Below are 16,256 nucleotides of genomic sequence, written 5' to 3' on the forward strand. Positions count from 1 at the left end.
ACATTAAGCTCATAGAATGAGATCAGAGGCAAATGTCAGAATGAAAGGTTGCGTACATTATTAGGTGTCCAACTAAAAGCCCACCACATCATCTTATGTGGCCCACTAAAAGCGAATAAAGTTGGTCCACTTCATATTTCTTGCTAAACGGCTTTGTTCCTTATAAGTTGACTTCTCCTCAAATAGCCTCTTCTCATGAGACTAAAGTAAACATTGTAAAAATGAATATGCTGATATTGGTACAGAAGTTGCCCATTCTTAAATGAGTTCAATTTTATGAAAATACCCCGTGACCTTAAATGGTTTGACTCTTATGGCAGGACAGCATAGTTTGTTCTGACCTGCTACTAAACTGTGATGGACATGTTATGTAGCAGCGCCCTCCACAATTATTGGCTCACCAAGTTAAGATGTTTTCTTTAACTTCTAATAAATGCATTTTTTTCCTAAAGTACATCTAAAAAAGGTGGAAAATCCAACCTTTCTTGCAAGTGCATATATTCAGTGGAGAAAAATAATCCTACATAAACACCACATATTCTCCAACATAACATGGAAGATTACATAAAGAGAGATCTTTGCACAATCTCTCGAAATTATCCGGCGACCCGGGTCCTCTCCTCTGCACTCTACTCTTCAGTCCCTTCCACGGGTTTTCAATGGGATTGTGGTGTGGGGAGGAGCACAATTTTCAAATTTCAGGCTGCATTAAAAACTGAATTCATTTTAAAGCTTTGAACACATCTTGACCAGGGGTGCCAAGAATTATGAGCGTGACATTTTTTTTTTCCCGCAGGGCTTCCTTTGGGATGGGAGTCAACTTTACCTTTAATCACAGGATTGGGACGGCACAGGGCAAAAAGTTCACGGGAGCAGGATTATCGAGGAGGGGTACATAAATAAGTAAATAAATAATCAGACGAATGCACAGCCATTTTAAAAGTTCCAAAATGGGAGCGATATGGGAGCGGGAGACCTTCTGAACGGAAGCAGGATGGGAGGAGTGGGAATTGTTTTCACTGTAAGCACATTTGTTTATTTTTTACGATGGTGGGGCACTGGGACAGAATGGGATTTTTTCTGTGGGAGTCAGGTTGGTGAAAATCCACCCCCGTGTCACCGTCTCGTGTGTACATTTCCTGCGATGACGTGTGATAGAAGCTATATAGGCCCACCTTGGTGGAGCGCGTCTTGTCCGGTTTGGCGTAGTGGGCGGCGTAGGTGCAGGGGCCCAGCGTGCGGTAGCTGGGGTTGGAGAAGCAGCGGCCTATGGAGCTGTTACAAGGTGACGACTCTGCGGAAGCGAGGAGGCCAGCGTGCTGAAGCCCTGCTGTCGCCACATGACATCACCACATTCTCTACACATCATCGTTTTAAATATGCAGTCAACACATAAGGCGGCACATGACAACCAGACTTAAATATCTGGCAACCGGCATACAAAGTTGGAAAGTACTAAAAAGACAGGAGTACTGGACAGAAGTCGTTTAGTGGCACTGAAATAATGTTGCCTTATTTGATGATGATGATGAATGCTGCAATGGAAGGATTGAATGAACTACCGGTAATTCATTTCAGGTATAGCATCAGCAGCAACATGAGGGTAAAGTATCCCACTAAATGATGATTTGACAGGGTTCCAAGGAAGCAGAGGATCAAACTGGAGTTGAGAGAAGCACCCTACGTTTTCGAAAAAAGAGAGAGAGCTTACCAGAAAGGGAGTATTCGGTGGAATTGATGTGCAAGGCGGGTGTGTAGGTGACATTGGGGACGTGCGGTCCTTTCTCTCTCTGTCGGTAGCGCAACCACACCACCAGAGCCAACATGGCCATGATGAGCAGCAGCAGAATGATGATGCCCAGGATGGCGCCGGCTGATTGACGTTCTGATGCAAGAGCCGGGCTGATCTTGGTGTAGGGGTTCAGCTCCTCCATCATCAGGGCAGCTGACAAGGAAAATTAATGGCAAAACATGTCAAACTGTACTCCGGGTCTACAAACCTCTGAATGGTCCTGGGCCCAAATACTGTACTGTATAGTCATTCATTTTCCTTCCCGATGAGACTTCCAGACCCCTCAGGTCATCGGATGCAGGCTTAATGAGCATTTCCAGAAGCAGAACTATATAAACAAACGGAGGCTTCTATGTTCTTCACCTGTGGAACAAACTTGCTGAAAGCTGACCCGTGGATTGATGTCTGGCCTGACGACTTTATTGATCACTGTTGCTTTTTTCGTAATCTAAGATTATTCATATTCATTCATTCATTCATTCATCTTCCGTACCGCTTGATCCTCACTAGGGTCGCGGGGGGTGCTGGAGCCTATCCCACCTGACTCCGGGCAGTAGGCGGGGGACACCCTGAATCGGCACACAATCGCAGGGCACACATAGACGAACAACCATCCACGCTCACACTCACACCTAGGGACAATTCAGAGTGTTCAATCAGCCTGCTACGCATATTTTTGGAATGTGGGAGGAAACCGGAGCACCCGGAGAAAAGCCACGCAGGCCCGCGGAGAACATGCAAACTCCACACAGGGAGGCCGGAGCTGGAATCGAACCCGGTACCTCTGCACTGTGAAGCCGACGTGCTAACCACTGGACCACCGGGCCGCCTTATTCATATTCAAGGTCTTGCTTATCATTTATCCAGTTTTTATTTTGATTTTCATCCTTTCGTGTTCTCGTGTTTTAATCATCATTTCTTTGCCTCGATAGATTTTATTTGTGCATGGGTGGTGCTACACAACTACACTTGCATTGATTCAGCTGTATTCCATTTTTGATGATACACGAGCATTACATTGTTACATGGCATCTCATATTTTCTTTTAGAATAATTTCAACCTAGAAAAAACAAAACGTGATGAATCAGTCAGGGATGAGCAAAAGTCAGCGTGCGCCCCCTTGCCCACACTTGACCCGCAATTAATTTTGTCAAATAGAAATTTACAATAGCTCAGCAGTTGTAATGGCAGTGTTCACCACTAAATGGAAGACTACCACCAGCGCCTCCAACCTCCAATAAGTTCAGTGATTCAAAAGCAGTGGTGGCAAATCCAGGTCCACAAGGTTGAAAAACGGTCACAGCTTGGTTTTAGCCACAGGTGCTCTTATTGACCAGCGGGTAAAGAGTTATTATTTTCTCGACCAGGATTTGACACCTCTGATCAAAACGCAAACCTATATCTACCTCGTTTGCCAAGAGATGCTATCAACCATAAAACTAAATAGTCACTGCGTCGCCAATCTCAAAACGTTCGTTGAATATTCTTTACTTTTTATTATTTAATTTTTGGACATTTTTATTTCTAAGCATGTGGCATGCTACAATCTGCTGAGCTTGAATAAATGTCAAATCTTCTAAAATCTATGTTTTTTTTATTCTTCACTCAGATACTAAACCAGGGGTGCCCATTACATCGATCGCGATCGACCGGTAGATTGCGGACTGGTCCCAAATCGATCGCGAGGGGTGTCGAGGAGAAAAACAAACAAACAACCATTCGTGTGTCTTTGTGCATGTTAGTAATATTTTTTTGTGTTAATGTACACTGCACCCTACTCATACTATCAGTCTCATTTTCACAAATAGTGTCATGGTTTTGTTTGTGACCAACAGGTGTGCAGCTGTAGGCGGAGCTCTACAGTGCCACCTATTGGTCATTGTGTCATTCGTTTGTTTGTTGCGGTGCGCACATGTCATGTTTTGTTTTCTGTCTCGGTTTTTTTTTTTTGTTACTTTGATTTTGCTGGACTTTATTTGAGTGAGTTTTTGAGTGAGTTTCTCCAGTGTATTCCTGTTTGCATTTTTGTTAGATACATTTTGGTCACTCCACCCTGCTCCTCCCTGCCTCCCTTATTTTTGGGGTCCTCCTCTGCACTACCATCACGCAAAACATGACAAACAGTATTAAAAAAAATAAAATAAAATAAAGGTAAATCTTTAACCTGTGTCACCGGAAGTTGTTAGCGCTAAGCAGTCTGCAATTGCAGTGTGTGATCAGAGCTGTTGCGCTATATCTTTTATCATTATAATTATTCTCATTCAGAGTTTGTTTCGTGTACACTTCACTGGGGGCACGGGCAAGGAATAGGAATAGGAATGTAGAGGGCTGAGGGAAGCACTTTAAAACGGTACGTGTGAGCTACGATCGTTAACAGGCTGCAAAAGTGCATCGCATGCATCCATGTCAGGCTGTTGCTCATCATGGCGTGCGTGTGTATGTGCGTGCGTGTTTGCTGTAACGGATCGATCGCGGGTGGTTGGTTGATCGAAAAGTCAATCTGGGCACCCATGTTCTAAACATATTTTGCACTGTACATAGCACACAGAAAAATAGTTATTTTGCCGAGGAACGAATTACTTTTACGAGGTTGTAAGTGAGTTAGTCACTCAGGGAGAGTGTAACTAAATTACTTTTTGACAAATGACTAATTATTTAACCCTTTCATGCACCCTGTAACCTGAGCACGTGATCAGTTGTCCACTGTAGTAACCGCTGCCCCTCAAAGGGTTAAGAAACGTCCCTGACACTGACAATGAATTGGAAATGCAAGAGAGCCCTTAACATGGGAGAAGACTCACCTTGGTCGCAGCGGATGCCTTTGAATCTAAGGCTGCAATAGCAGGTTCCTGTCACGTAGTCGCATGTGGCATTGTTCATACACTCACACAGCTGTTGGCAGCCGTACCCAAATGTCCCAGCAGGACACTCTGCACAACACACGAAGAGAAGTTTGACATGGCTCACAGATTGTGAGCCATGAAATAATGGGAGCATCACTCACTGAGTTCACAGCGCTCTCCAATGAAGCCCGTCCTGCACGAACACTGCCCACTGATGTGGTCGCAGTCGGCCCCGTTCTGACAGCGACAAACTTCAGCACACTGGGCGCCGTAGAAACCTGTCGGACAGCCTGAGGAAGGACCAAAAATAATCATGTAAAAAATAAATGTTGGCGTTATGTTACATTGAAACCAGTGAGGAGGCTCTTTCAGATAAAATATGTAATATGTTTGGAACGCCTTATTTGTCGTCAAAAAGTAATCCATTAAATACTTGATGTAAGGGTAAAACTGTCACCATTATTAAACCGTTTAGGCAACAATCAATGTTTTAACTTGCTTAATATGATATATTTTGTGTTAGTGCACACTGCATCCTTAGCGTCCTATCAGTCTTGCTTTCACAAAAAGTATTTAAAAAATAAAATAAGAAAGTAGGTCACCTTGAACCTGCAGTGGGCGTGACCCGCATCACCAGTTGTTCGCGGTCAGCAGTCTGCAATTGCAGTTTGCAATCAGAGCTGTTGCGCTCTATTTTTTATTGTTATTATTATTCTCATTCAGAGTTTGTTTCATGTACAATTCACCGAGGGCATGGGCAAAGAATGGCAATCTCTCGGCCAGAGAGAAGCATTTTAAAACGGTACACATTCCTAAGTGCGTCCCAGGTCTTCGCATCAGGCCTTGGCAAAGGTAGGCAGTGATTTCCTTTTCACAAACTCTTGTGTCTACTTTATTTTTCTGTTTTGTTCATTGAAAGGGCTGTTATGACTCTTGCTCATTATGACATGCGTGTATAAGTGCGTGGGTATGTGCGCATGTGCGGTACCGGGTCGATCGCGGGAGGTTCGTTGAATGAAAATTAAAACTTTGCTCAAAAAAGGTTAGGCAACCCTGCTCGAAATTTTCCCTTGGTCACTCCTTCTCAAATAGGGGAGCGAGATGCGATGCCAGAGTGGCGCATGTGACCCGAGGAGACATGCTTTTGTTTGTTTTGGTTTTTTTTCTACATTTCAATAAAGTTTAAAAGTTAAAAACACGCACACAGACACACAAATGGGGTTTTTGTTCTCCCTCTACACCCCTTGCAATCGACTTGGGACCAGTCCGCAAGCTACCGGTCAATCGGGATCAACGAATTGGGCACTCCTGATTTAGAGTCTTCAGGAAACTCACCGTGCATGTTTTTGGAATGTGGGAGGAAGCCAAAATACACCAAAAAACAAACAAACAAAAACAAGCACAAGAAAAACATGCAAACTCCACTGAGATAAGCAAGAGCGCAGAACTGATTTGCACAGTCACTGAATACCTTAAGGCAGGGGTGTCCAAAGTCGTTGCTCAAGGGCCGCTGTCCTGCCTGTTTCCCAGCTCTCACAGGAGATACGCACCAGATTCAAATAATCAGAATGTTCTTATGCTGCTTTAGAGTTGGATGATGAGCTGATCATCTGATCAGGTGTGTTGCAGCCGGGAAATGTGGATAAACAGGCAGGACGGCGGCCCTCCAGGCTAACAATATGAGGTTAAGGTGTAAGACATGTAGTTTCATTGTTCAACGCTAGATGGTGTCTGTGACTCCTAGAATGCGACGCCATTGTGTGCTGGTCTATTAACAGCAGCAGTGGATGCTGACATTGCTGATCTTGTAAGTAAAAAAAAAAAAAATCAATATATAGTAAGTTTTAAACCGCGATACAATCAAAGTTCAAGTGATTTGATTTACAGTTGCTTGAAGTGTAGGTAAATGTAATGTGTGTGAGAGAGAGAGAGAGAGAGAGAGAGAGAGAGGAGAGAGAGAGAGAGAGAGAGAGAGAGAGAGAGAGAGAGAGAGAGAGAGAGAGAGAGAGAGGAGAGAGAGAGAGAGAGAGAGAGAGAGGAGAGAGAGAGAGAGAGAGAGAGAGAGAGAGAGAGAGAGAGAGAGAGAGAGAGAGAGAGAGAGAGAGAGAGAGAGAGAGAGAGAGAGAGAGAGAGAGAGAGAGAGAGAGAGAGAGAGAGAGAGAGAGGAGAGAGAGAGAGAGAGAGAGAGAGAGAGAGAGAGAGAGAGAGAGAGAGAGAACATACGCTGAGTACAGAAGAGTCCCGTCCATCCAGGGCTGCAGTCACAGACTCCGTCTGTGGAGCTACACTGGGCATCATTGTGACAGTTACATGTGTGAATGCAGTCGGGACCCCCACGAGCCATGAGGACAGGCTGCCAACAAGACACAAATATCACCAGGATGACTGGAAGTGTCAGCAGAAAAAGTCAGAGTGGACCAAAAGGCAAACAAAGCCAATATGGTGTATTACAGTCAGTATTATTCATGCCTACGTTTGGAGCAGTCCTCGCCAATCCATCCTGGTAAGCACTGACACGAGCCATCGATGGGATTACAAGTACCATTGTTTGTGCACAGGCACTTCTTGGCGCAGTGTTTACCATATTTTCCACTTGAACATACTGCAGACACACAAGCCCAAAAAATGGATACGTTTTATTCAGAAAAATTTAATGAATCGTTTATGCAATCTTAAAAGTCGGGTCACAACAATATTTTTAAGGGGCTGTATCTTTACGATTTAGTGAAAAAAGTACTTTGTTTAAATTGTAATAAAGCACTGAGCAAACAAAACACACGGAATGATCTGTTTTCACTCAAAATATAATGAAGAAAGATGGCCATGATACAACATTGGCTGAAGTGCACACACGCGCGCATATCCCCCCCACCCCCCCCACACACACAAAAGATTGAAGGACTCGTATAGCAGTGCAATTAATACGAAGGACAGATTTGTGAGGCATGCAATGAAGATGAAGGAGGTTAGACAGTTGGCTAAGTGCAAGGTCTTCGAGCCTCGTTGGTTCCAGGCAGTAACCTGGAATGGATTATGAACATTGTACATAGTGGGTATTGAGAACAACAATAATGCGGTCCGACTGGCTCTTGTTTAATTTTTGACAAACAATTAGGCTATCTGATGAAAGCCCAAAGGTATAAAAATGAACCACGAGAACCCCAAATATGCATGAGCCGATTTAAGTGTTTCCTATACAGTTGATAAGGAATGTCAACACTGCACTTCAGCTTTGAGCAGCTTCTGAAAATGGGGTGTCCCTCCTCATTGGAGGGATAAATAGATACTGTACTTGACTCTTTCCAAGGGAAATAATTGACTAAATGCTGCCTAATCAGATCAGAAATCATGCACTGACTAAAATCACAATCAGGTCTCCTAATCGCACAGCTTTGCCTTTTAGTCAAAATGGAATAAAAATAAAAATACTGTAATGAATTACACCTCCCCCGCAGCCCCATGAACATCCACAATAATACAAAGTTTTACAATATTTTTTGTTTCCATTTAAAAGATAGATTCCGAAAACAAAAATTAACTTGAACTCAAAAAGAAATGGTGAAGAAATGGTCATCGGAAGCTGAAGATGCTCTGCGGGACTGCTTCGCGACAACCAGGTGGGAACTCTTCAGCGAGGTTCATGGGGAAGACATTGATGCACTCACTGACACCATCACAGACTATATAAACTTCTGTGAGGAGAACACTGTACCCACCAGAACTCTGCGGTGTTTTTCCAACAACAAACCATGGATTAATCCTGACATAAAGACCCTGCTGAAGGAGAAGAAGAGAGCTTTTCGGTCGAGAAACAGAGAGGAACTGAAGGACGTGCAGATTCGGCTGAGAAGAAAGATCAGGGAGGGGAAGAAGATATACAGGATGAAATTGGAGGACCAGTTACAGGCCAGCAATGTCACTGGTGTCTGGAGGGGCCTGAAAACCATCTCAGGCCATGACAGCCCAAAGACAGTGATTGAGAAGGACAAGGACTGGGCAGATGGACTGAACCATTTTTTCAACCGTTTCGACCAGTCGTCTGTCCCTTCCCCCAACCACAAACTGCAACCTCTCTCACTGAGGACTTCTTCTCCTCTCCCTCCTCTTTCGACCAGCTCTCATCAACCCAGTATGTCACATGGTTCCTGCCTGTCCATCACAACAGAGCAGGTAAGGAACCAACTGAGGAAGATGAATGTGAGGAAGGCAGCAGGTCCGGACAAGATCAGTTCCCGGCTCCTCAGGACCTGCTCTGACCAGCTGTGTAACATTGTACAGCACATCTTCAACCTGAGCCTGAAGCTGGGCAGAGCTCCACAGCTGTGGAAAACTTCGTGCCTGGTCCCAGTGCCCAAGACCCCCCACCCTAAGGAGCTGAACAGCTACAGACCGGTGGCGCTGACGTCTCACCTGATGAAGACGCTGGAGAGACTCATCCTCGCCCACCTTCGACCGCTGGTGAGCCCGTCACTGGACCCGCTGCAGTTTGCCTATCAGCCTGGCATCGGTGTGGAAGACGCCATTATCTACCTCCTCCACTCAGTGCTGTCACACTTGGAGAAGGCTGGGAGCACTGTGAGAATCATGTTCTTTGATTTCTCCAGTGCCTTCAACACCATCCAGCCCAATTTGCTGGGAGGCAAACTGCAGAATGCCGGAGTGGACCACCATCTCACAGCATGGATCATAGACTACCTCACAAATCGGCCGCAGTACGTGAGATTGCAGAGCTGTGAGTCGGACCGGCTTCTCTGCAGCACTGGAGCGCCGCAGGGGACTGTTCTGGCTCCATTCCTGTTCATCCTCTACACCTCGGACTTCAGACACGACACTCCAAACTGCCACCTTCAGAAGTTCTCCGATGACTCTGCGATTGTTGGCCTCATTACAGAAGGGGACGATCGGGAGTACAGGGGACTGACAAAGGACTTTGTGGACTGGTGCCAGCAGAATCTCCTCCAGATCAACCCTAGGAAAACTAAGGAGTTGGTTGTGGATTTCTGCAGGAAAAAGTCCTCACCAGCACCGATGAACATCCAGGGTATGGACATAGAGAGGGTGACCTCCTACAAGTACCTTGGTGTTCTTCTGAACGACAAACTGGACTGGTCTACAAACACGGACACCCTGATTAGGAAAGGACAGAGCCGACTCTTCCTACTCAGGAAACTGAGGTCTTTTGGGGTTCAGGGGTCACTCCTTAAGACGTTGTATAACTCGGTGGTGGCCTCGGCCATCCATTATGGCATTGTCTGCTGGTCAGGCAGCATCTCAGCCCGGGACAGAAAGAGACTGGAGCGACCGGTCAGGAAGGCCAGTTCTGTCCTGGGTTGCTCCCTTGACACTCTGGAGGAGGTGGGCAACAGAAGGATGCTAACTAAGCTAAAAGCTATGATGGCCAGTCCCTCCCACCCCCTCCAGCCCGCCCTGACAGCACTTGGTAGCTCCTTCAGCCAGAGACTGTTACACCCGCGCTGCAAGAAGGAGAGATACCGACGCTCGTTCCTACCGACTGCTGTCAGGCTGATGAATAAAAAATAACAATCATAATAATAATTAAATTATGTGAAGTAAAATTGTAAATAGTACTGCGATTTATCCATTGTGTTCATATTGTATTTAATTGAAAGATGTTTGTTGTTTTTTTTTTCTCTTTCTCCTTTCTTCTTTCTACATACATTCTTGCTGCTGGAGGCTGTAAATTTCCCCAGTGTGGGACGAATAAAGGATATCTTATCTTAAAACTGGCCTGTAGTAAGAATAATTTTGGACTAAACTGTACTATATTTAATATTTTAATGATACAGTACTAAACGTCCTTCAAGATAAGATAAGATAAGATATCCTTTATTCGTCCCACACTGGAAGATGAAGAATGTATCTTCTAGTCACATATACCAGTCACCATGAGAACACCGAGATCCAGATAAAACCTAAGCTAAGGATTCATTTTAGGACCTGAAGTATTCAAAATGGACCTGCATACCTCACCATGAAGATGAGTTCTCCCCTAACTAATCAGTGAAGAAAATACCCGGATAAGATTGAAGACATTATAATGCAATGTGATCTAGCAACGACAACGAAGCATACTGATACAATAAAAGATTTTAAAAAAGCAATTTAAAAAAAATTAGCGAGTGTACTATAAAGGGTCCATAAAGTTAGCTTGAATTAAAAGAAATCCCAGTCCTCTCATATAGAGTACGGGGGTGAGCGTCTGTAGAAGTGTTTAAGGATAGAGGGATGCCAACATCGGACGTCGGCTTTATCGATGGATTGGCTCAAAGATGCAGCAGAATAACTCATATAGGAGAGGCCGACTTCCTGTTTAATGGCAATGAATATTTTACAGTGCCGCTTCTCCAGTGTCTCCATTTAGAATTCAACTTGGCAATGAACCTTGGCTGCCTTCTTTGACGAATTAACATCTGTTTAACCCAAGGAAATGTTAATCACGCTAAATATACTCCAGCGCAGAAAGAACGTGATGAAATGTATTACCCAAAATGGAACGTCTGGAATGGGTGTCATATGTAGTAAGATTATTAAAAACCGCTCAAGTGACAAAGGAGGTTCACACTGTGAGACGGATATTCTCACCACTCTTTCACCGCGCTGTCATGATCAAATGCATACAATGTAACTCTTCTGCAGCGGACAAGAGTCAGCGAGCCACCCCTAGGACATCGATCCATCCATTTTCCAATCCGCTTATCCTCACAAGCGTCGTGGGGGGTGCTGGAGCCTATCCCAGACGGGCAATAGGCGGGGGACACCCTGAACCTGTTGCCAGCCAATCGCCGAGCACACAGAAACAAACAACAATCCACGCTCACATTCACACCCAGGGACAATTTAGAGTGTTCAATCAGCCTGCCGTGCATGTTTTTGGAATGTGGGAGGAAACCGGAGTACCCGGAGAAAACCCACGCAGGCCCGGGGAGAACGTGCAATATCCACACAGGGAGGCCAGAGCTGGAATTGAACCTGCTACCTCTGCACTGTGAGGTTGATGCGCTAACCACTGGCCGATTGGGCCGCCACTCCTAGGACAATGAGACTGAATGTGGCCACTCCTCGGGACCCAAACAACTGACCTCAATATTTGTCAATCATCATCGTTGAAATGAAGAGCTAATTTGAACATGAAGACAGAATTAGAACAGCATCACACAATTTTAATCTCTCAATTCTTTCATTGAGAGATTGTGACTTCATCATTTTGGTCTTGGAGTGAGGGGGGAGTTAAGAGAAAATGGCTCCAAAACAAGCTACTAAGCTGTGTCACATTATATTTGCACTCCAGTGTTTAAAACAAGCCCCATAGCTTTATTTGCCACTCTGAAAAACAGTTACTGTCCTAAATAAGACAGAGAGACACATCGACCACCCCAGGGGTATTCTGACAGAACAACCTGCAGGACTATTAGCGTTTATTTGCAAATAATCAACAATGCATCCATTCATTTTCTGACCCACTCATCCTCACTAGGGTTGTGGGGCCAGTTGAAGCCCATCCCAGCTGTCTTCGGGGCAGTAGGCGGAGTGCACCCTGAAGTGGTTGCCAGCCAATCGCATGGCACACATAGACGAACAAGCATCCACTCTCACACAATTTAGAGTGTTCCATTAACCTGCTATGCATGTTTTTGGAATGTGGGAGGAAACCGGAGTACCCGGTGAAAACCCACACAGGCACTGGGAGGACATGCAAACTAGACACAAGAAGGCAGGAGGCGGAATCGAACCCTGCACCTCTGCACTGTGAGGTCGATGCACTAACTCATCACCCACTGGGCCGCCTGCGAACAATCAGAGACCATTAAATTACTTTTGAATGTGACGATTGACCAGCGAAAGGAAAGCGGAATAACCATGCTCTTTAATCACCATCTAAATACATCTCCACTGCCAAGGATTATCTCATCAAAGGTGAAGGCTCACAAATAATGATTTCAAAGCGTCTGTGAACCACATTTTATGAATATCAACCTTTTGGGGAAACAGCCCCTTCTTTCCAGGTTAATTCAAGTCTCCAGAGCTTAGTAAACGAATGAAAATTTTCACTTGGTACCACTAGGACAGATTGCTTATGCTAGCAAGCAGGACACGAGAAAAAAAAATCACATCACTTTCCTGATGTATGCTGCAGGAAAGATTACGACGGACACGGCTCATTCAGTCTCATGAGGGTCTCGAGCTACGTCCCCTCTGGTAGGCACAAGGAGGGGATTGCTATGAGAACAAAAGAGCACCACCACACACTGTGCATTTTTCTCCCCTTCGATGGCATAATGTGAGAATCAATTGGAACGGGGATTTCATCATTTGATCATCATTACCATTATTTTCTGTCTTATGTTGTATATAACATTTCAATTAAGCTGCTTTTGGATGTCCGAATGTAAAATTGGGGTTATCGTGACCATGACCACTGACTTGCATTTTTATTTATTTTTTTGTTGCGTTCGACATCATCTAGATGCACTGCGTATTTCTACTGATATTTCCAATTGGGGATAAAACCGCAGCTTTAGTTTATTCGTAGCACAAACCTCTCAAGACAACTCGGTGTCTGTGTAATGTCACAATACATCCATCTTCCCAGTCATGGCTTTGAAATCATGACTGCATTGTTTGCCATTTATTGACTTCATGTCAGATATACATCAGCAAGACTGTGTCCAGCCTTCTGGAACTTGTAACGTGATTTTCAGCTGAATGATCAAAATGTTAGTGTCAGTGATAATCATTTTGATTGATTCTATTGTACATGGAGAAAGGAAGGGAGGTACTTCTTTCCGTGTACACAGTACTCAAGTCCTGTCAAGTCGTTTTTATTTATGTGGAGCTAATTCACCAGAGATGTGAGAGCAAGACACTTTCCACCCATCTATCCTCGATCCGAGCCGCGCAGCCTCTGCATATAATTGCACCTCCCACATGAAATAAAAAGACGATGATGATAGAAAAAAACCCTCCTACATTCACTTATATCTTGTATGTTAAAACTAATTACAAATACATACATACACATTAACTTTACACTTACACCCAAATTTACACTGTACGATAAAAGTGCAGTATTTTCCGCACTATAAGGTGCATCGGAGTATAAGGCGCATCTTCAATGAATAGCCTATTTCAAAACAGTTTTCATATATAGGGCACACCACATTATAAGGTGCATAGAATAGAAGGTACAATAGTCGCTGCGTTTGCGTTATGCATCTGTCACGTTGAGCCCGAGGCGATGAGGGATCGCCTCGTGCACAACAGAAAAAAAAAGAGGTGGATCCCCGGAGAAGCAGACAACGAAAAGATCTTGTGAGAACAAAGGGTTTTTAATAAAGAACAAAAGGAGCCCGAACAGGGAAAACGGTAACAGAAAACGCTGGTCAAATAAGGACCAGGAAAAAATAAGGAAGACAACTGAAAACGCTCGCGAAACGATAACGGGCGAGGAACAACCGAGATAACAATCTGATCACTATAAGAAGTACGCGAATGATTGAGGCCGTAAGGCAATAGGGCAGCGAGAAATAGTCGAACGACGAGAGTAGCAAATCGAGAGCAATGGCACGGTAAGTGTATCTACCCCGGTCAAGGATGACGCCTCGTACTGATGTCCAAAACGTTTATTCATGGAACACCGTGAAAACTAAAACACATTTCGAACAACAATCAAATTATAATATCTTGAACAGGACATTAAATAAATAACACAAATGACATACCGTGTGCACCTTGGTAAACCGAAAGTAGATCAAATAATAAATCACGTAGATCACACGGTATCGTAGTTCTCTGACTCTCTCTCTCTCCGTCTCCCGTTGTCTTCTCGATCTTTCTCTCATTCCTCGCTATACACGGCACTTGACCCGGAAGTGATTTTTAACAAACATTCCGGATAACATATTCAGAGGATTTAAGGAAAAAACAAATATGAAAGTTCACATAGAAATATGAAATACTTTAGCTAAACAACAAGCCTAAAATAAATTATTTTTTTGTTGTCATGGCAACCAACAACTCAGTCTTGGCGCCAGTTACACTCCCACCAAATTACTGTTGGAGTAACATTTGTAAATGAAAAATACTTTACACCCTTGAAAATAATCAACAGTAATTTCACCCTTGTTCTGATGTGTCCTTAAACGAGACAAATTTAATGTCATTCAAACAAACAATGGAATTTACATATTCCAAAAATTGACCTATTCTAGATTGAATATTTGACACCTTAACTTACAGCATCTGATGCTTTCTCCCTAGTTGCCTTCAACTAGAACCACTAACTTCTGTACGGCTCTTTGAACGACGGAAGGCTTATTGAGGCGCTCTCCCTTTCTCCCTAACTTTCGTTCTCCTATCTGTACGGTTACTTTTCGCACCAGTCCGTCATCATCTTGATTTGCTTCAATAACCTTAGCAAGTTTCCATTCGTTGCGAGGGACATCATCCTCTTTGATGATCACAACATCACCAACTACCATGTTGCGCCTTGGTGTAAGCCATCGTTGCCTCAGGGTAAGGTTTGCAAGGTATTCCTTCCTCCACCTGTGCCAGAATTGTTCGGAAAGATATTGAATCGTTCTCCACCGTTTTTTGGCGTAGAGATCTTCCTGGATAAACTTGCCAGGTGGGGGTAGTGGTAAAGAAGACTTCATTGTAATCAAATGATTTGGCGTGAGAGGTTCCAAACTTGTGGGATCACTGATGTTGTCAACAGTTAAGGGCCGGTTGTTTACAATGGACATAGCTTCATAAAAGAAAGTCCTTAGGGAAGAGTCATTTAACCTTCCAGCGCTTTGGGCCAAGACCGTGCTCAGTACACTTCTCACCGTCCTGATTTGACGTTCCCATACCCCGCCAGTGTGACTAGAGTGTGGTGTGTTCATCTGAAAATCACATTGTTTGTCTGCAAGGTAGGAGGCCAATCTTTCTTGATTTAATTCTTTTAGCGCCTTTGCCATCTCATTTCTTGCTCCCACAAAATTAGTGCCTTGATCAGATCTTATATGTCTAACGGCTCCACGGATAGCTACAAAGCATCTCAAGGCATTGATGAAGGCATCGGTTGTCATATCTTCAAGCATTTCAATATGCACTGCCCTGGAGCACAGACACGTGAAGAGCAGGCCATACCGTTTTTGCTCCTTCCTTCCCTGTTTGGTGTGGAAGGGGCCGAAGCAGTCCATACCACAGTAAGCGAATGGTGGTGTTGCATCAACACGGTCACTGGGTAAGTCTGCCATCCGCTGTTCCTCTGGTGGTGCGCGAATTCTTCTACGTTGTACACACCGTCTGATGCGTTGAGCTACAGCTTTACTTCCACCAACAATCCAAAATCCATTACTCCGTAACTCATTGAGAGTTTGTCCTCTGCCTTGATGTTGTATTTTGTTGTGATGATGACTAATAATGAGGTTTCTGAGAGCACCGTCTTTAGGGAGTATTACTGGTTGTTTTAATTCAAGCGACACAGCTGCTTTTCTTAGTCTTCCTCCTACTCTCAATATGCCGTCTTGAAGGCACGGGTCAAGCTGATAAAGTTGATGGTTACAAGGCAGTTTTCCTGATTTCTCGCTAAGCATGCTCATCTCCTTTTGGAAGA

At 44.2% G+C, this 16,256-nt stretch overlaps 2 protein-coding genes across 2 annotated transcripts in view; one reads left to right on the forward strand and one right to left on the reverse strand.

Moving 5' to 3' along the window:
• LOC127599794 (ras-related protein Rab-11A) overlaps positions 1 to 16,256 on the forward strand; it is a 180,330-nt gene that overhangs the window by 14,596 nt on the left and 149,478 nt on the right. The window lies entirely within an intron of this gene.
• The window catches only part of LOC127599708 (multiple epidermal growth factor-like domains protein 11), a 145,915-nt gene that overhangs the window by 5,225 nt on the left and 124,434 nt on the right, over positions 1 to 16,256 (reverse strand). The window contains 7 exon segments of the mRNA XM_052063863.1: positions 1,176 to 1,330; positions 1,712 to 1,945; positions 4,595 to 4,723; positions 4,798 to 4,926; positions 6,860 to 6,968; positions 6,970 to 6,989; positions 7,110 to 7,238. Coding sequence (XP_051919823.1) covers positions 1,176 to 1,330; positions 1,712 to 1,945; positions 4,595 to 4,723; positions 4,798 to 4,926; positions 6,860 to 6,968; positions 6,970 to 6,989; positions 7,110 to 7,238 — 905 coding nt within the window.

The sequence above is a fragment of the Hippocampus zosterae genome, chromosome 4 (genome assembly GCF_025434085.1).
Source record: "Hippocampus zosterae strain Florida chromosome 4, ASM2543408v3, whole genome shotgun sequence".
In the NCBI taxonomy this organism is placed as follows: Eukaryota; Metazoa; Chordata; class Actinopteri; order Syngnathiformes; family Syngnathidae; genus Hippocampus; species Hippocampus zosterae.